This window comes from Aspergillus eucalypticola, assembly GCF_003184535.1.
Source record: "Aspergillus eucalypticola CBS 122712 chromosome Unknown BO83scaffold_39, whole genome shotgun sequence".
NCBI lineage: Eukaryota > Fungi > Ascomycota > Eurotiomycetes > Eurotiales > Aspergillaceae > Aspergillus > Aspergillus eucalypticola.
Window position 1 is genome coordinate 119,696 of NW_020290313.1, and position 19,300 is coordinate 138,995.

General features: G+C 51.6%; 5 protein-coding genes across 5 annotated transcripts; 3 read left to right on the forward strand and 2 right to left on the reverse strand.

Moving 5' to 3' along the window:
• Positions 1-238: 238 nt before the first annotated feature.
• BO83DRAFT_441627 (uncharacterized protein) lies at positions 239-1,111 on the reverse strand (the record flags this gene model as incomplete). The annotated part of the gene is made up of 2 exons (XM_025536351.1): positions 667-1,111; positions 239-314 (listed from the first exon to the last, which is right to left on the reverse strand). Exons 1-2 carry the CDS (start codon positions 1,038-1,040, stop codon positions 239-241), a joined length of 450 nt encoding a protein of 149 aa, XP_025382835.1. The 5' UTR covers positions 1,041-1,111.
• Positions 1,112-1,653: 542 nt separating this feature from the next.
• BO83DRAFT_431994 (uncharacterized protein) lies at positions 1,654-2,571 on the forward strand (the record flags this gene model as incomplete). Its single annotated transcript, XM_025535602.1, has 2 exons — positions 1,654-2,432; positions 2,550-2,571. The coding sequence occupies 2 exons, from the start codon at positions 1,654-1,656 to the stop codon at positions 2,569-2,571; spliced, it is 801 nt and encodes a 266-aa protein (XP_025382836.1).
• Positions 2,572-3,023: 452 nt separating this feature from the next.
• Positions 3,024-12,079, reverse strand: BO83DRAFT_441628 (glycosyltransferase family 4 protein; the record flags this gene model as incomplete). Its single annotated transcript, XM_025536352.1, has 8 exons — positions 3,024-3,824; positions 3,878-4,088; positions 4,147-4,606; positions 4,659-8,820; positions 8,902-10,782; positions 10,844-11,764; positions 11,842-11,931; positions 12,011-12,079. 8 exons carry the CDS (start codon positions 12,077-12,079, stop codon positions 3,201-3,203), a joined length of 8,418 nt encoding a protein of 2,805 aa, XP_025382837.1. The 3' UTR covers positions 3,024-3,200.
• A 793-nt stretch (positions 12,080-12,872) lies between these two features.
• On the forward strand, positions 12,873-15,746 carry BO83DRAFT_403412 (spherulation-specific family 4 protein; the record flags this gene model as incomplete). The annotated part of the gene is made up of 5 exons (XM_025533615.1): positions 12,873-13,075; positions 13,139-13,490; positions 13,590-13,822; positions 14,837-15,194; positions 15,426-15,746. 5 exons carry the CDS (start codon positions 12,873-12,875, stop codon positions 15,744-15,746), a joined length of 1,467 nt encoding a protein of 488 aa, XP_025382838.1.
• A 1,673-nt stretch (positions 15,747-17,419) lies between these two features.
• On the forward strand, positions 17,420-18,800 carry BO83DRAFT_371482 (udp-glucose 4-epimerase; the record flags this gene model as incomplete). The annotated part of the gene is made up of 1 exon (XM_025529935.1): positions 17,420-18,800. The coding sequence occupies exon 1, from the start codon at positions 17,493-17,495 to the stop codon at positions 18,798-18,800; it is 1,308 nt and encodes a 435-aa protein (XP_025382839.1). The 5' UTR covers positions 17,420-17,492.
• Positions 18,801-19,300: the final 500 nt, after the last annotated feature.

The window sequence follows — 19,300 nt, forward strand, 5'->3', positions numbered from 1 at the left end:
TCTAGGTTATCACGGTTTACATCGACGGTAACCATGTATGATACCGAAGATCAAAGTTCAGTTATGCGTGCTAGGGCTCGGTTCAGTGGCCCGACTACTTCCCGCGATGGGCAGCGAACATACGATTCCAGTGCCACGGTGTGAATCAGAGAAATATGGTCCAGTTAGCTGAGCAGAGTTCAGCTAAAAGACCTTGCCGCTGTTACCACAGAAATAATATTTTGTAATGTACGAGCTATCAACCAGGAGGTGCAGGGATGGGGGCAGCAGGCAGCTGCGATCTGAGACCCGAGGGCTCTGGTCGTCGATGCGGACTGTCCATGGGTTAGTACCCTCCCACATCGGGTTAATCTTTGAAAGTATGGTTATTATTGATAATCGATCTCTTCATCGTTTACTGAGTGGACGCTAGTTGAATCTACCATATGACGTTCGTAACTTGAACGTATGGTGCTCTCTCAAGGTAAATGCTATGACGCTGCCATATACATGCTGTGAACCGTAGACTCGGTGAGATATGTGTAATATCAAAGGATTAACCTTCATAATTATATCATCTAAAACAGCCTGCTTTGTTGCCTAGGACCTGCACGGAATTAGTACTCCGCACACATGCAAACTCTAAGGGAAAAGTGCTGAAGAACTTAGCAAATAAAGGAAACTCACAGCAATGCTAGCGTAAGATCACCATGAATCTTCGCCTTCAATTCGACTTCAACATCCAGATTCAACTCCAGCCGTAACTTAAGCCCAGTGTCTTCTTCCTCCGACGGCTGGGTCATCTCCTGCCCAGCCGGATCTCTCTTCGCTAGGTCACCTCGTGCTCTTTGCCTGGCTTGTTCCCTTGTTACGACGGATTCTGCATCAGTGGCGGGAGAGGTTGAACGCGATGCTTGGCGTCGCAATGGTTGTAGTGCAGTTGAAGTATTTGGAGGAACACGATCGTCGAGCGCATTTCCTCTCTTACGCCGAGTTCGTTGACGCTCCTGCGTTCTAACTGGTAGAGCTGGTGCTGGCTGGGGATCTGCGGGTTGGGCCATAGTTATGTGAGAGTCGCTGGCTCTTCGCTGTTCTTTCTATTGATCACCGGGGATGGTGTTCCTTGCAGTCGTCGTTGAGGGTATCAAGTTCGTCGCGATATAAGGGTACTATGGTGAATAAAGGTCGCAAGGAAAAATAGCAAAGAAGGAGTAGATGTTAAATGTATAGGACGATCGCTGAGGCGAACTACGCAAAGAATGTACGCGCCGAGTCCAGAAGGTACAGTCGCAGCGCGACACCGATGACCGCACAGTGGGTCATGGCTACCAAACAATCATTTGCTAAGACCTATGAAATGGATTCAAAAATTCCATCATCACGGGTTGACCCGATAAATGAAGGGAGTTCGGATGCGCGTCCACTTTAGGGGAGATCCGGAACCCTGGAACTCAAGAAGAAGGAACCCCGGATGGCATCGTATTGCCCCTTGGGATTGGATCATGACATCAGTTCACATTCGCCTCACGCAAACGGATCGATATTGTCTTTCGCCATTCGGGACCTCAATTTTGTATGGAAAACAACTACTGTTTATTCTATATAATTGTCAATCCACCCATCGCACCACCTAACATATCCTGTCGAGCGTATCTGCAGTCCATTACCTAGCCAATGGCAAACGCTGTAGAACAGAGTCCAACCACTGACGCACAAAAGAACGTGCCTTCTACTTCAAACCCTGATCGGGTGCGAAAGCCTCGAAAGCTCCAGCGACGAGGTGGTCCACCGGAAGCATCAAAACCGTTGGATCCTCCCCCAGAACCTGAGAAACCGCCAGCAGAAGCAGATGACGCGGGTGAAGCGGCAGCAGCAGAGGCACCAGAAGCAACAGAAACTATGGATCCGTCTCCAGATACGGAAGAAACACAACTCGACCGGGAGACTCAATCGGTATCTTGGAGCGAAGGAGAGCTGCAGCCGCAACTGCAACAGCAGCAGCCACTGCAACGCCAGCGATCCGTTGTATCAGTGACAGAGCATATATCCTCTGCCTCATCATCGTCCCCTGCCAGTGCAGACGCTTATTATCGACAGGCCCGTCGACGCGGCCAGCGAGGAGATATGAGACGTCAGCAACGTGAACAGCAACAGGCGCTGGCATTGCCTGCCTTGGGAAATGTAGGGGACGTACCAGGGAACCTCACCCAAGGCGTTGGCGACTTGGCCCAGAACACCGCCGGCAGAGCTGTCGGTACGCTCGGCAACACGGCAGGAAAGGCCCTTGGGCGAAGCATTATGGGTGGTAGAAATGACACTCAACTTCAGCAGCAGGGGCAACAGCAAACTGAGAAGAAGAAGGACGAACAGCTTCGCCTGCGTCTAGACTTGAATTTGGACGTTGAGGTACAGCTCAAGGCTAAGATCCACGGAGATCTTACGCTCCAGCTTCTGTATGTTACTCTCCAATCCTTATGCTCCTTGTCTTCTTTTTGTATGTTGTGTGTGTTCGATTATTCTTCTTCGAAATTCGCTGACTGAGGGACTTACAGGAATTGAGACGGGCGCAGACCCGCCTTCTTCGGATCATGAGCATTGTATACTGGCGTGGACCAAGTACATAATGGTCTGCAGTTAGTTGTTGGTTCATATTTAATTATTCCTAGGTTGGTACTCGGGGATGAATCAATAAGTAGTAGAAGTTTGACGCGGAATTGAAGGCGTTCTATGTATCTTGAGTATCTGTGCTTCTCCATGGACCTGTTCACTAAGATGAGTATTGAGGATTATTTTGTGAAATATGAGTAACGTAGGGGTTCAGAGCGCATACGAGATTATACTACTGTGATAACTTCCGGAGTTCTCTAGCGGTTGTTGTTTCGCTGTAGATCTGGCGATATGACCTGAGAAACAAGGCCAATTTCCTTTAGACCGCGTATCACCTGATCGGGCGTGAATGAAGATACACGCGGGTCATTCCTCCTCTTTTCTATCCTCATCCTTTCCCTCACTTTCCACATGGTCTCCCGAATTGATGGACATGATCTACTTCACCCATCTTGAGTTCAGTGTTATGTACCAATTGGTCTATTAACATTATGCTGATTAAGACTAAGTACTAACTAGTGGATGACAGGAAAAATCATTATGTACAACTCCTGACCTCACTCACTTGATACCTCCGTTTTCCAAATGCGCCCTCATTCAAATGTCATTTTCCATCAACAAAGAGACTGAGTACTGGATGAGCTGTACCCAAAGTAGCCACGGCGCGACTCCCGCCGGGCACCTGGCCACCGAGGAGTAGGAGGTAATAAAGGCTCGTTGATCTGCTCGACTGTGACCCGCTCTTTGAAGAACCCGCTGGAACCGCTGGAGGACAAGGAGGAACGGGCTACGTAGCTCTCGCTCTGGTACTTGCCCAGCCAGAGCATCTGCTCGTGCTCGCGGAGATACCGGTGACTGGAAAAGCTCTTGAGCACGTTCGCCCGACCTTGCATACCAAACTGGCGACGTTGTTCCACCTTCTCGTACATACGCTGGGAGATCCGTTGCACCTCTTCCGGAGATGGACGCAAGCCCAGAGATGGGGGCACGTAGCCCTCCTCATCACCCGCGAACCTGCTCCACTCTCCCAGAAGTGCCATGACCCGTATCTGGGCCGATGCAAGGGAAAAGGCGTCGTTCGGGGGAACGACTTCACTGAACTTTTTGCCCGTGTCGCGGTTCATGACAACACAGAATGAGGCACCGACATCTGTGCATACCACAGGAACACCCGTTAGTGCAGCCTCTCCCATCGCCAATGGAAGACCCTCGGAAGTGGATGAATTCATGAAAAGCCACTATGAATAAGGTTAGCATTGATCGAAAACTGTGCTAACGTGGAATGACTTACCCCGTCTTGAAGCACAACAGATGGATTACCCAATCCCTTAAGAACAACGTGATCTCGAAGCGATTTGGAGGCAATGATCTCCTGACATTCCGACGCGTATCCAGGAGCGCGTTCCATATCGCCGTAAATGTGGAGGCGGTAGTCTTTGAAACCCCACTGGTTGACGATCAGGTCTGTAGCCATGATGGCTGTCTTGATGTCTTTGACATACCTATTACATGGGTTAGTCGACAGTTTCGCAAGCAGAGATTAGGAAAGCAGATACATACCGAATATGCGACAACATCACTACCGTGGGTGTTTCGGTCTTGATCTTCTCGATGGGCTTGTACTTCTCCATGTTCGTAATTCCGTTCACCACCGGATCAATCTTGCGCTGGAAGGCCCGACGATGTTCTAAAACACCTTCACACGTGCCCAGTTCTATTTCCCAGCCAGGATTAAAATACTCCGCGCAGGGAAGCACAACGTCCGCATGGTGTTCGATGAGGATACAAGCGAGGTGACCCAAGGAAATGAGTGACGAGTTAACGAACGTCGAGTCGAAGGAAACAGCGGCCGACAGGAAGGTAGTCATTTCTCGGAAGCTGACACAGTGATCCCACACGTGGAGAGCACATTTGCGCTTGACTTTACACATCACACCGTACGTGGCGCCGGTGAAATGATGCGACACCTGGAAAACGTCGGGAATCCGTTCGGGAACGGGGATGGAGAAAATGAAAAGGTCTAGGATTCAACGTCAGCGTGGTATTAGTGGTCGGACCGGGGGCTAACTCACAGCGATGCCACATATCCAAAGCCGTATCCAGTTGCTGCAGGGTCGGGTACTCGCAATTCCACCACTCTGACACAGGGATTGTGTCTTCCATGTCCTCGGTCAGCCATAATTCCCGCCAGGCGTGCTTCACTGTGTCACTCATCCAGACGTCATTCCAGTTCCGAGTCGATTCGAAATATGTGTTGAGATCTACCAAAGCCTTGGTGGCTTCCTCGATGAGCGCCCGGGTTTTGTTCATGGATCGCGCACAACGAACGAGGCTGGTTAGGATTGGGAGGAAGTTGCGTTCGATATCCGCAACCCTCGTATCGTAAGACTTTTGCACCACCTCCGAGTCCAGTGTGTTCTGAAACATGCCATGGGTGGGATTCATGAAGTCCAAGCCCCACTGGGGCAGTACGGCCAGCGACTGGACATTTCTTTCGATCTGAAATCGGGGTACACCATAGTCGTTCGCTGCTTCAGCTACAATGTGCCAGCGGATACCCTTGAGATCGTTGACCATATCGCGTCGACAAGCCGACACACCACCGGGCTCATTGGGCCAAGTGCCGGTATCCATAGCGAGGACGTGTAGCTCGGTGTCGCTGTCCTGTAGCTGGGTGGAGAGCGTGCGAGTGTTGATGCGTGAATCACCGCCTTGCCCGAAGCTCGAGAGGTCACTGATCTTAAAAGCTAACGGTGTCCAGGAGCTGACTTCGGGGTCAATGTCCACCCGAGCGAGAACTGTATCAGCTTGAGCATCGAGGTAATCTGCCGCAGCTTCCAGCTGACCCAGGTTGCGTCTTCTCCAGTATGGCTTGAGCACACGGTCAGACCGTAGCATGGTCTCGTCCAGCCATCGTGCTGTGATTGCATCGAACTCCTTGCTGCCCTTCCATGACTTCCAGAGGTGAGTACGAGCACGCGAGGTGGGGATCGGATATCGTTTGACATTCCAGCCCAGCAAGCGCGATACGAAGTTCACCTTCGTAGAAGAAAAGGAGAAGAGTGGATTGTCATCCAAGAAGCTGCACTTGGTGGGCTTTTGCAATACCTTGAACCAGTCCTCATGGATCATCGCAGGGGTGGTCACAGCTTCACCGTTCAACGTTGTTGCGATGATCGGGTGGAATTTATGGTCGTAGGTCCACTTGGCTTTGTGGGTATCATCGCCTTGGATGAAGGTCGCATCAGTGACCCGAGGATAAGGAATCCATTTGTCCTGCCTCTCCGGTCGGTTTGGAGGAGGCATACACCAGGCCACCTGGATCTTGATATGCGGCAGAGTATAGTCGGCGCGCAGCAGCTCGTCCTCAAATTTGGCGCCTTTGCGGTACCAAAAGTTGAATTCCAGGCGATTCACACCCCGCATGGCTGATCCTGAGGTCATATAACCGCGCTTGTCATAATGGACTATCTGGCCGTTCAGCTCGCCCTGGGTACATTGTCGCTGCGTGGGCAACTTTGGCCGCCCGCTCCGATTGTCTTGTGGGTACTCATAGGTGAACTCATTGAGCAGAGTATCACCACGGTACTCCTGGCGTCGTGAGAGCACAAGTTTGTCGGTGTATGTGTTGATGGCCATGAGTTGTTTGTAATCGCTTGGCTCGTGCTCATGACGTCCTGAGTATTGGTAGAGCTGGCTTGTGCCATCTGCTTCGTGTCGGAAGAATCCGGTCGAGATTCCACTCAAACTCTCTACGACAACCCGGTCCTGATGGACCACTGTCGTCCAATCCTTCATGTTCCGGTATAGAGTGGAGACCTTCTCCCGTCCATGTAACAAGACCAAAGGGATTATGAGACGTTGTAGGGATTTGCAAGTCACCCAGACACCGTTCAAGATAAGGTTGATTGGCCAGGCAAACACCAAGGGCTGTCCACGAAGCATTGAGTCTAACTCTCTTTGATATTCTGGATCCGCTACCAAGGAGATGACAAGGAACTTGAGGCACGCATTCCAAATGTGCACGATCCGAGCAAACGAAAGGCGAAGCGCTTCGGCGAAACCGATGCTGGGTGTGTGTTCGTTGAGTGCGAGCAAATCACGAATGGGCTTGTCGTACTTCTCGTTCATGAATTCCGGCTGATCACGAGTTTGGCGATGGGATTCCTGGGCTGCAGCAAACGACATCACGCTAGCTGTTAGCTTGAAACCCAGGTTCCATCTAGCAATGAACTCTTCCAGATAAAGCGTGTCATTTGCTCTGGAGACGAGCCAGGCAGTCTGTTCAGGACTGACGCGGCATGGTTGTCCGCAGGTTCGACGGAGGAGCAGCTTTCTCGCAGCTTTAGGAAGAAGGTCCCATTCCTGATCGCAGTCCATTCCGAGAAGAATGTGACGCAACAATACTTGCTGTCCATGGTTGAGGACTCTAGCGCGCTCTGTCGAGCTGCCTTCCAGCTGACGCTTGATGCCCTCGGGTAAGGTTATGTCCTCGCCCTCCCGGTCGCTCACAATCAGAAGCTCTGCCATCAGAGCATGGTCATGGGAAAGTCCCAGTTTGAACTCTGCAGTGGCTTGGACGACCGCTTCCGCGATTGTCTGACAGTTGCGACGAATGTCTGATGTCCAGTCGTATCCCACGAGATCAGGACCGATAACAATGAAAACGTGAACGTGATCACCTGTCCGTCGGCTGATGGCACGGATCTTCTGTTCCGGTTGAATGAGGTGTGCGGCAGAAACCAGTTCAACAGTTATGTCCCCGGCTTGCCAGAGTTCTGCAACGCGTCGAAGCAGGTCTTTTGCGTCATGGAAAGCGGCCTGGACGATCTCTGGTTTATGAAGATGGCGATCAGATCCCAAAATCTGCATAACTTCAACACCAGGATGCTGCGCAGGATCTAGTTTGTAGCGGAACTCTTCGGACAGCATAAGGACGTTTTCGAACATTTGCGACATGGTTGTCTGGGAGAGATCAGGGTGTGGCTCGAGGGTGCTAACACCGTAGGACACGGATTTATCTCTTGCCCCAAAGCGCGGAGATTGGTCGTCTGATCCCTTGAAGGATGGCAGCCCGATATCAGCCTTGAAAATAGTGTAAATCGCAGCTCCCCAGGTACCAGTGGCAAGGCCAATAACACTGCTCCACTGGAAGGCAGGAAGTACTTCGTGAAGAATGATTCCTACAACCAATCCGGCAATGGAACCAACAGCAAGGCCACCAGCGACATGAGGTCCTGTGAAGATCCGGTTATACTGATACCAGAGCAATCCAGTATAGCAGCCAACATAGCACAGGTACATGATGGTGGAGCTCATTGAACCCTCGAACGTCCACATAACGGCCATCGTGATGGCTGCACCCCAAATGTGCAAAAAGAAGAATTTCATGAGGTTTTTCCAGTAAAGGCTCCGTCGAGCCTTGGCATCATTCAGAGTTACCTGGCGAAGGCTGGCAAGTGAGGTGACAGGCTGAGGAGTTGCCTTTGTGACTAGGGTCCAGAGTGGCTGCGATACGGCGTCAAGGATGACTGCGCCTAGGAGATAATAGCCGAGAGCAAAGCCGACCGTGAGGCGGTACTTGGCGCTGTTAGCTGCAGACAAACCGACGATCGATTCACCTGTTAGCAATGCAGACCACTTATCGGACAGAGCGACGACAAAATACAAGATTCCACACCAGACATCAGACCCAGTGTGGCGCCAGTGAAGAAACGCGTTGTGCATCTTCAGACCCTTCTGCATTTCAGACATGGTATCAACCGCCGCTTTGAGTTGCAAATTCCATGTTGGGCTGTACGCCAAAGGCATCTTGGTTCTCGAGTAGCGGCAGTACCATCCTAACAGGAAGGTTGTGGAAGAATAGCCTTCGGCCATTCTGGCGATGAACGGGTCTGTTGTCTTCTTGCTCCAAAACCATTTCTTATTCTCCTTCTGGACGCTAGTCAGGAGGGCCCGGCGAGCGTCTGCACCAACGTCTTTCACCTTCTCGGTGGAAGATCCGTGGTCCAATGTGGATTGTGTGTACCAGTTGACAATTTCCGTATCCGTGACGCAAGGAATATTCAGATACCAGCTGTTCCACCGAGCCATGACCCGCCGCGCCCCCAGAAGGAGGCAAGCGAGGAACAGTCCCAGGATGCACAGGTAAATGACCGAGTCGCGATGTACCCACAATGTGACGATCGGTGAAATGAAGAGGATCGGAATGCAGCACATGACTGTCGTGCGTCCCTGGTTTCATATTTAGTTGGCCTGCACAAACAATGAAGAACTGGAATATGAGGCAGAGGGTTAGGGGAATGATCAACTCACCGATTGGAATTGGTATCCTGGCAGCTGATAGACCGACAATGCGGACAAGGTCATGAGGTACGTAGACAGCATGAAAAAGTAAAGGAAAAACAGAATGCCTGCCGCGAATCCCTTGACCACACCAACAACGATCAGCGCGATGATTCCACCGACGAAGGTAACTGCCAGCCCAGCAATAAAGCGGGTAAGGATGAACATGCTCATAGCTGGGAACGCCATCGCGTACAAGTAGTAGCTTCCACCGGAACTGATCCAGCTACCAAACCCACCACAGACAAGAAGGGCAATCATCAACGCAGTAGTGGCGAGTGTCTTGTCGATATCACTCATATATGTAGTTAAATAAAGGCCTCGACCGATCGTTGTCAACATGGTGACATCAATGAGTGCAGGGACAGCGAAGATTCCCAGAAATGTGAGTCGGTAGTGCCACGATGCAGTCTCCTTTTCCCCTTCTGGGTCCAGATCCACATTCATGGAGGCATACGCCGTCGGCAGCTCCGTGAAAACCTCCTCTCGTTGAGGTGGCTGGTGCTCGTGATAATATGCGCGGTACCAACGCCAGATGATTTTACCCATGCGTTTCGGTGTCATATCAAAGTACATATCCGTGCGAGCACCACAGGCATACATTTCAGCAAAGCATGCTGCTTGCACAGGCTCGAGGTTCGGTAGGGGGTTGCGGTCCAGGACTTCTAGGTAGATCTCGTTCAGAGCAAGCCGACGGAAGGCACAAAACACACTCAAAGCTAAAAGATCGGCACCCGCGTCGATAGTGCCCTTCTGAAGAATGGACTCGAATACTGTGGCTAATTTGTCGAGAATCTCTGCCTCTCCGTTCATTAGAAGAGCTGGCAACCGAGCATCAATCTCGAGAAACAGCGCTTCGGCAGCCGAGGCATCAGGACACCAACAGCCCTGTTCCCTGAGCCACGCGAGGCGTGAGGAGACCAGCGCCGCTGCCGAGATCTCTCCATCTAGATACTCACTTGAGCACTGAGCACGGAGTTGTGCGAGGGTTGGAGCTTCCAGAAGTTGATATTCACCACAGGCGCGGAGTTTGGAAGACATTTTTATCGGGTCATCATGGCTTGATAAGGCCAGTCGTCGCAGCCAAGCCAAAGTTTCTGCCGGGGTAAGCTGTTCGATATCATCCACCATGCGCTTAGGCAATCCCCACGTTTCCGATATCGTCTGGTTCTCTGCGGCCAAGGCCATCTCTGCCAAGAAGCAGCGAGAGCGGCTGAACCCTCTGTTGGCCAGGTACGTGTGGAGAATGGTTCCGGTGCGATCTTGTGTCTTTCCCGACAGATAAATGTTTAGCACGCCCATACTGGAATCAAGATCGTGTAGACCCCAGATCTGACTTCCAAGACGAGTGCGGAAGCCCGAATGCAAGCCGACGTAAATTCGAAGACGGTCATTGTCGTCACCTCTGCAAGCCGTGAGGAGGTCAATCAAGTCCTTGATTGACTGCAGTTCCGACGAAAGATAGGTGTGTGAATTCTGGGCCTTCAGCAAGGCGCGCAATGGCTCGGTTACTTGGCGAAGCTCTTCTGCACTGAGGCGTTGAAGCAAATCGAGGTCTCTAACTTGTCTTTGCCCTTCGATGAGGTCCGTGACATCCTTGGATGTGCAATCCAGACCAATCTGAAAGCATGCGAGTCCAGTATAGCTTGCTCCAGCAGGGGAGACGGACAGGATATCTGTCTGTGGACTTTCGGTTCTTCCAGACCATTCGAGTCCCTCGATCACAGTGCCTGCACTATCGGACCGTCGAGACTTTACCGGGGGTGACAACGCAAGCTTTGCCTTCAAGTCGGGAACAAAGGACTCCAGCGATTCGTACATCTCGTCGTATCCACACGGCGTTTGACAGATCTATGGATGGTCAGCTTCCATATCGGGCTCACTTAACCCGAGCTCACATAAGGGCTCTTACCTTGTCATTCAGCCTCCAAACATCGTGCGCTTCCAAAACTTCGCCGCGCTTCAGCCACATCATAGCCCCCAGGGGCTCCTGTGTCACACTTCTTGTGACGGCAATATCCGCACTCGTTAGCGCAGACTGAGGTGCGATCCAACACAGAGCGCTGTTGTAGTTGCACCACTTGAAGCTGCGTCCGAGAACATGATGCGTGAGTTCGACGCTGTCGTCAATCGTATCCCACATAGCAATAGCCGAGTCGCCAACAGCTTTCTGGGATGCCACGGCCCGCATGGCAGTACGCATCTCGGTCATCTGGAAATAATTGCGCCTATCTCCATTTTGCAAGATTGTACCATTTCTATACACCACGCCACGAATTTGCTGCATGTTAATGGCCCGGCCTTGCTCCTCACTGAGGTAGGCTGGTGGCGCCAATTCCAGCCATACAGCTAGCCCGACGTGGTTCATGTACTTGACCAATTCATTCAAGATCACGGGTTGGAAATGCGCGTGGCAATCGGCCAAGAGTACGCCGTGAAAGGGCGATGTGCTGCTCTGGCCGCGCTTGAGAGTACTGGATAGCGTCTGGACAACCGTTTCCAGAGCTTGGAGGGCTTCATCATTGTTGCGACAGGCATCAGACCGCACTATACTTCGGACGTCAAGGCGCGCAAGAATGTGCGATGACGTGCAGTGACCCGTAAGCGCGTCCAAAACCCCGGGTTGGAGGGGATCTACGACGAGAATATCCCATTGCGACAGCAAATGGGCTTCGGCAGGTGTCGGAGGATTAGAAAACCCGCCGAGAAAAACACCAAACGATTTAAGCTCCTTCGCGGACGGTTTCTCCGACGCAAGGGGGGCGTTGTTTGTTTTGAGTTGGTCCAAGTAACGGGCAATGGCCGTTGGGACCACGGAGAGTTGATGCCGCCCCTAAACTCCCACCGCAAAAGCCAATCGTCAGCGCATTCCTCACGGCGATAAACGAAATGGACGACGGCACGACATACCTGCCAGATTCTGTAGATCTTCCGAGCTATAAAGCTCAAAATGAATACAGCACCAAGAACAATGGTCGTTAATAAACATGCTGCTATCACCTAAACGTTGCGATTGTCAGAGGAAGGACGGGGGACAAGGGATTTGTTTTTGTTTTCCCAGGAGAGAATTCATACGTACCTTATCCCACCATGTCGTGATCATTCGATGCCATCCCACGGCATTCAGACCCAGGTATTCCAGTCCCATGGTGGCAGGCAGCTTGTCGAACACTCAACACCGCTGCTTGAACCGACTGTGGACGGGGTACCTAAGTGATTATTATTATCTAGGGCGATAAGAATCGCTGACTACCCAAGTCAAGCTCCCTTTCAAGCCGCCAAGGGAGGCGCCATCTCTTCATTTAATATAACTATTTATAGCAGATGCATGTATCTCTGGAACCTACCGCTGACCCAAAGAAAAAGGCAGAAAAAAAAAATCCAAATGTGATGAAAGGGTCTAGCGCCAGCCAGCTGAGCAGGCGTTAGTCTAGCAGCCAGCGACAAGCATAGCGGGAGTTTCCCTTTCCCGTTACGTTCTTTTTTCCTCTGCTTTGACTGCATTTCTTCTTTTGGGCCCTCGAACCGACAGGGACCTCCCAGTGGACTGGTGGGCACAAAAGCGGCGCTAACGTGGGGGGGTCTATGCATGTCTGACTCGAATACGGGGCTCTAGCTGCCTTTGCTGTCCTCGCCACGCTCTATGCACCTCAAAAGCACGGTCTTGTCAACAGCCTCGATTGCCATTAGACCCCAATAGCACTCCATCCTTTGTTGTTATCGCGCCACATGGCGAGCGAATCACAGCGATCTAGTTCCTACGTGTGAGTCCGGCGAGTCCGGGAATTTGCACTTGGCCGGATTCACCCTCAGGTTTATATCATTTCCTGCGCGCCGTCTATCTAGGTCGGGCAGAGGCCGGAACTCAGCTTGCGTCTTTAGCTAGACTATACTCCATCTTCTCAACTAACCCTCGCCAGCTCGGACTGGCTGCCGCATGGATGCCTCGCCCTAATCTCACGCGCCCCCGGCGGCCTTGGTGCATCGCTATCTCCATCGCCATTGCCGTGGTGATTATTATTGTCATTGTTGTTCCCTGCGCAGTCCTATTAAATCGCAAGCATGGTGGTGAGAAGACAAATGTTCTATTCCCACTATACATCTACCCCACCAATGACAGTACATGGGAGCCTTTATATGAATCGTATGTTGAACCTGAAACACACATACCCCCGATTGCATTGCGCACGGTGACTGACAGTCCCAGGGTCACGACGCACCCGGACCTGAACTTCACGGTCATCATCAACCCCTCGAGCGGGCCCGGCTCCAGTGCGTATCCCTCGGAGGAGTATACCTCCTCGGTGGAACGGCTCAGCACATATTCCAATGTACGAAAGGTTGGATATGTGCGCACAGCTTATGCCACACGCAACATCACCGCTGTGCTGGATGATGTCGCCACTTATGCCGGGTGGGCGAATCGATCACTGACACTAGCGATGGACGGGATTTTCTTTGACGAAGCCCCTTATGACTACTCGGCAGCAAAGGCTGAGTACATGCAGACGATCAGCGATGCCGTCAAGAGTTCGTCGGGATTGCGCCGAGATCGCATGGTAAGCGAAACCGCGGTTCGGGTGCAGCAAGAGAGCAGAGAATTCTCTTGCTATGACGATCCCAGTGGCTAACTTTTTCCTGGCGGATCTGCCCTTTAGGTGATCCACAATCCAGGTACCATTCCGGATAGTCGCTACGAGAACAACGCGACGGACGTCACAGTGGTGTTTGAGAGTTCCTATCAGGATTTTCAGACGGAAAAGCATAGTCTTAATGCCATGGCATCGAATCGCACGGCATATGCGTATATGCTGCACTCGGTACCTGACAATCTCAGCAACGGCACGTTGCGCAGTTTTGTCAACCAGATGAGCCGAAAGGCCGAGTATCTGTTCCTGACCACATTGACGGAAGACTACTACGAGAGTTTCGATCCTGATGGTGAGACCATCTGCGACGTGATGCCGACCTGAACGATGAGTGGTGGGTTGATCCCGCCGCACCAAAATTCGATAACCCTGGGACGGTCGCTTTCGATGGAAGTTCGAAGTTCGAACAACTCTAGGTTTTTTTTTGTTTTTTTTTTTTTTCGACTAGTATCTGGCGCTAAAAGTGGAAGCTCCACTTGGACCAAGATACGTTGTGAGTTGGCCAGGTCAGGTTCTCCGATCGGAGGATGTGATTGGCGTGAGATACACCAACAGCAGCCGGCAGGGGAAGGTTTGTAAGGGAAAAGCTTGGAGACGCCGGCCAGGCCTTGGTCCATGGTTTAGCGCGGGAATGGCGTTGTGGTACTTTTTCTTCTTTGCTTATTCCTTGGTTTTTCGGCTTTCAGGGCAGGCACAGACAGGTCAAGAGTCAAGAGGCTATCTCGACTATATCACCCGAATGCTATTGTGCACAGTACTTTCCCCATTCACAGTGTCTGCCTTGGGCCGCGGTGTCCACGTCCTTCTCTTGGCTAGCGACTTCATGTAGATGAAGTCATGCCATGGCATCTCGTATAAGACTGGTAGTTGATTGCTGAAGACAAAACCTGGCCACCGCTAGTCCCCATTCTCTCTTGTTCTTGTTATTGTCTTCCCAGTTTTGTCTGTCTCCAATTTCCCTCTTCCAGGGTCAACTTCCCACCTCCGTCCACCTCTATTCCTTATCCAGCCTTGATCCGATGGCCACCACCACCACGACGCTTCCCAAATCGGGCGTACTCGTGCCCTTGTATATCTATCCCTTAACGCCGACCACCTGGGATCCACTTTATGACGCGTAAAGTTTACCTACCTACCTTCTTTCTTGTTTGCTTGCTTGCCTTTTTTTTCTATTCTCTATCTCTCTGGTGTATCGCCTACATTTTATTTTCTTCCCCTCGCAAAGTGACTGATGGAGAGAGGTGTGTACTGTGTAGAATTGCTGCCTATCCCGGCCTCGAGTTCCTGGTGATCGTCAACCCCAACAGTGGACCGGGTGCCTTGCCGTGCCCCGATGCCAACTATGCGCGCGAAGTGGCCCGCCTGAATGCCTGCCCTAATGTCTATCCGGTCGGCTATATCCGCATCGACTACTGCCGAAAGCCATTGGCTGCTGCATGCGAGGAGATCGATCGCTATGCCAGCTGGGCCGCCGAGTATGCCACGACGGGTTTAGGCGTGGGTGGCATCATGGTCGATGAGACTCCCAACCACTTTAATGCCGCTCAGGCCGAGTATTTGCGCGCGCTTCATCGTCACATCAAGGATTGCTCGGGGCTTCTCCGCGATCGATTGGTAAGCATTATGTTGTTCTTTCTTATTATGAGTTTTCCTTGGTTCAGCCACTACCCCTCTCTCTCTCTCTTTCTCCTCTTTCTCTACCTTGGTGGAGGGAATGACAAATAAAAGAAAAATCTGACAGCTGTTCTGCTGTCTCATTCGAAACCCGACAAATGAGAAAACATGGAACAACGTGGTTGATTCAGTCTATTTTAACAATGATAATAACCATGACGATGTCTGCAGGTGGTTCACAACCCAGGTACCCCCCCAGATCCCGAGATGGCCGATGCAGGCTCAGATCTCCTGCTGGTCTGTGAGGAGCCATTTGCACGCTGGCAAACCAATGAGGTGCAACATCGTCTAGGCGAGCTTCCCTATCCTCGCGATCGCTGCGGCTACATGGTCACGGAAGTCCCGAACCATCATTTGCCTGCTCTGGTGCGTGATCTGCGTCGTCGTGCCGCCTACATATTTGTCACGGAAATCGTAGGCGATTTCTACGAGCGCTTTGGTCCCTCCAGCTGGGGCATGTTGATGGAGTCTTTGTCGGAACAGGCACAGTAAATAACTAGATAGTTAACTACAGTAAAGAGAATATCCGCTTAGCGGAAAAACTGGATCCCAATCCCTTCCTTTCTTGTGTGTGTGTCTCCATCATTTTAAAACAAGGGGAACCATGAACCGGTGGAGTCCGGAAACCCCCATCAACTCTTGCTGTCCCTCTCTGTTCTCTGTTCTCTGTTCTCTGACTGGTCGAACGTGTCAATTTTGATGGGTCGCACGCAAGGGCGCCCCTCTCTTCTTTTTCTTTCTTCTTTTACTTGTCTGTGTCTCATCAGTTTTCACGGAGATGCAGTACTCCGGATAGTCATGGCGGATTTCTTTCCCTTTCTTTTCCTCTTCCCCCTCCCCTTCTTGGCGCTGATCGGGATGTTCGGGAAGTCGGACATTTTTGGAAAGCCACTTTCTGCGAGTACAATACGTTGTTGCTTAGCTAGACAGGTAGCCTGCAGTGGCTGAGAGGCATACCAAAAAAAAAAAAAAAAAAAAAAAAAAAAAAGGGAACGAAAATGTCATTTCTTACAAATCACAATCTCACCGTTTCTCTTCGCCTTCGTATCTGCAGGTTCCCATTGCCTGACGCCGGAGGTGCAGCTTCAGGTACGGAGGACACCTCACCGGCCGTCGATACGAAGAGGCAAGAAAGGCAGGAAGACAGGAAGATAGGAGAAAAAAAAGATGCGCTGGCCCTGCACGATTGAAACTAGGGCTTATTCCGAGCGAGACCTGCATGCTTCAGTGTCTCTCTCCTCGCAGCACCAATTTCTGCCATGAATCACATTTACACCCCTTAACATCACGCCAGACCTCATGGCAGACAAGTCTCCTTGACATCAAGGCAAGCAAGTCGGTCCAACCTGTCAGACAGACAAACAGACCTGGCCAGGCTTCCAACTAGCTCAGAAAATAAATTAATGGTCAGAATTGCCGCCGTCATGCCACGGAGCCGATCCGGCAAAGTCAGAGATGGCCAACATGGGTCTAATGCATACTAAAGCACTACTAGATAAGCTACTGCAGACCCAGAACTGCCATCATCTCTTCATTCTTCTTTTCTGCCCCAATGCCTCCCTTTTTGCCCTTAGTCTCTTCCTTTCCCACCAGTAGATGTAGAACTAGCAAGCCCGCGGTCGAACCTTGAACCGCCAATGCCTTTTTAGCCTAGCTGGCTCGCGAGGCCTAATTGATTCGATGTCAATTACGATCGCCAATTATCTCCCAAAAATAAAAACACAAGGCAGATCCCGGCTCGTCATGTCCTAGACACACCTTTTGTCGCTTGTCGCCGCCTGGTCGTCGGACGAACATGAACCACGCTGCGTTCGTCCCTCACTAGGGCGGCAGTCGCCGGTCTTATGTGGTAGGCAGACCGGGCCAAGGACACTGACTCAATGGCGATGATGAAATCATCGGGCTCCTGTCAACCGATGCGGGAATAGCGTAGCTGGAGCGATGAGCCCTGAACACGGGAAAGGGGGGGAAGTGAGGAGAAAGCAAGTGGAGGGCAAGTCCCACGATCTCAAGTACTTCCAGTCCGGGTTTCGCCCAGCCAGAGTAGCTTTTCTGTAGTGCTTAAGTTCGCGAATTATACTGGCCTGGTGAGAATCTAGACTGGTCAAAACTCGCGAAGAAAGTTCGTGGATTATATTGGCCTCGTCATCATCGTGGTCGGATCCCGTTCGTCACGGCTGCTGCTGCTATTGCTATCATTGTTATCCATTCCCTTGTGATTTCTCCATTAGCTGCGCCATGTCTGTTATCTGTACCTCAGAAGGAAGCTCGCCGGTGCCCACGCCCTTGTTCTCCGCACCTGCGACACCCGAAACCGAGCGGGACGAATACTTTGACGAACCTTCACTTCGCCTAGAAGATGACGCCCCATATGTACTCGTCACCGGGGGACTGGGGTACATCGGCAGCCACACCTCGCTGGAGCTGCTCAAGGCGGGCTACAACGTGATCATCGTGGATGACCTGAGCAATAGCTTCGACCACGTCTTCGACCGGATCCTGCTAGCAGCCAAGCAACACTTCACCCGAACAGGCGGCCACTGTCCGCGGGCCGAGCTGAGATGCATCGACTTTCGCGATATGCCCTCCATGCGCGCTCTACTGGCCTCGTACACAGTGGAACCATCACCAGACACCAACAATAACAGCACTGCGTCTCGATCCAGAATCACCGGAGTGATCCACTTCGCCGCATTCAAGGACGTCAACGACAGTTTACGCAATCCCCTCAAGTACTACCACAACAACGTCACGGGCTTAGTAGACCTAGTCAGCCTACTCGCAAACTACGACATCAAAACCTTCATCTTCTCCTCCTCCGCCAACGTCTACGGCACATTAGCTCAGAACCACGGCACCCTGCGCGAGGAGCACTGCGTGCACCAACCAGAAACCTACCACAACGACTCCTCTAGCGAGCCTATAACATCCGAGCAAGGCTGCACGGGAATCACAAACCCCTACGGCCGCACGAAATGGATAGGCGAAGCCATTCTCTCCGACGTAGCAGCCTCCGATCCATCCTGGACCATTATAGGTCTCCGATACTTCAACCCCATCGGATGCGACCCCTCCGGTCTCCTGGGTGAAGATCCCCGCGGGACACCTTCAAACCTCGTCCCCGTAGTTGTGCAAGTCCTGACCGGTCAGCTGCCAGCTCTATCTGTCTATGGCACAGACTGGGCGACTCCCGACGGCACTGCTATCCGCGACTTCATCCACGTGTCGGACGTGGCGCACGGACATACTGCAGCCCTGGCGGCCGCGCTCGCGGGGAAGGTAAAGACGAACTTTCGCACATTTAATCTCGGGACTGGCAGAGGGCATTCCGTGGCGGAGGTGGTGGCTGCTATGGAATGCGTCAGTCATCAGGATATCCCGAAACAGCTGGCCGAAAGGAGGCCGGGGGATGTGCAGGAGTGCGTGGCGGTGCCGAAGAGGGCGGCTTGTGAGTTAGGATGGGAGGCCGAGAAGTCGTTGCAGGATGCGTGTCAGGATTTGTGGCATTCATTGAGGGTGGGTGGGGTGGAGGGGATGTTGGATTGATAGAAAATGGAAGGCTAGAGGGAAGGGAGGGGATGGAACGGTGCATTGTGGGTTTGATTGTTCGGTCTGGTTTGGTTGGTTTGGTTAGTTCTTGTTTATTGGTTTGGATATATTGAGCTCCGCACGTAATCTACGTAATTTGGTTTATTTGATCTGGTTGTCTTGGGAATTATCTGTTACGGTTGAGATGTATCATCATTGATGCATGTGGTCAGCACCGGTATGAGCTTTAGCAAAGTTGTAGCATTTTGTAGTAACATTCTCTTTCGTATGTCTCTAATGAGCTCCAGATCTTCCAAATGTTATCTTGTATATTCATTGTCCTACTACGTACCTAGTACCTCGTTCTTCAGTGTCCATCCCCACCCGTTCATCACAACATACATACATATATATATATATATATATATATATAACTACGGCCCCATACAGCTCAGCCTCGATCCATTTCTATCTACCTTCCCCACCATCCCCTCACTTTAAAACCTATACCTCATCTA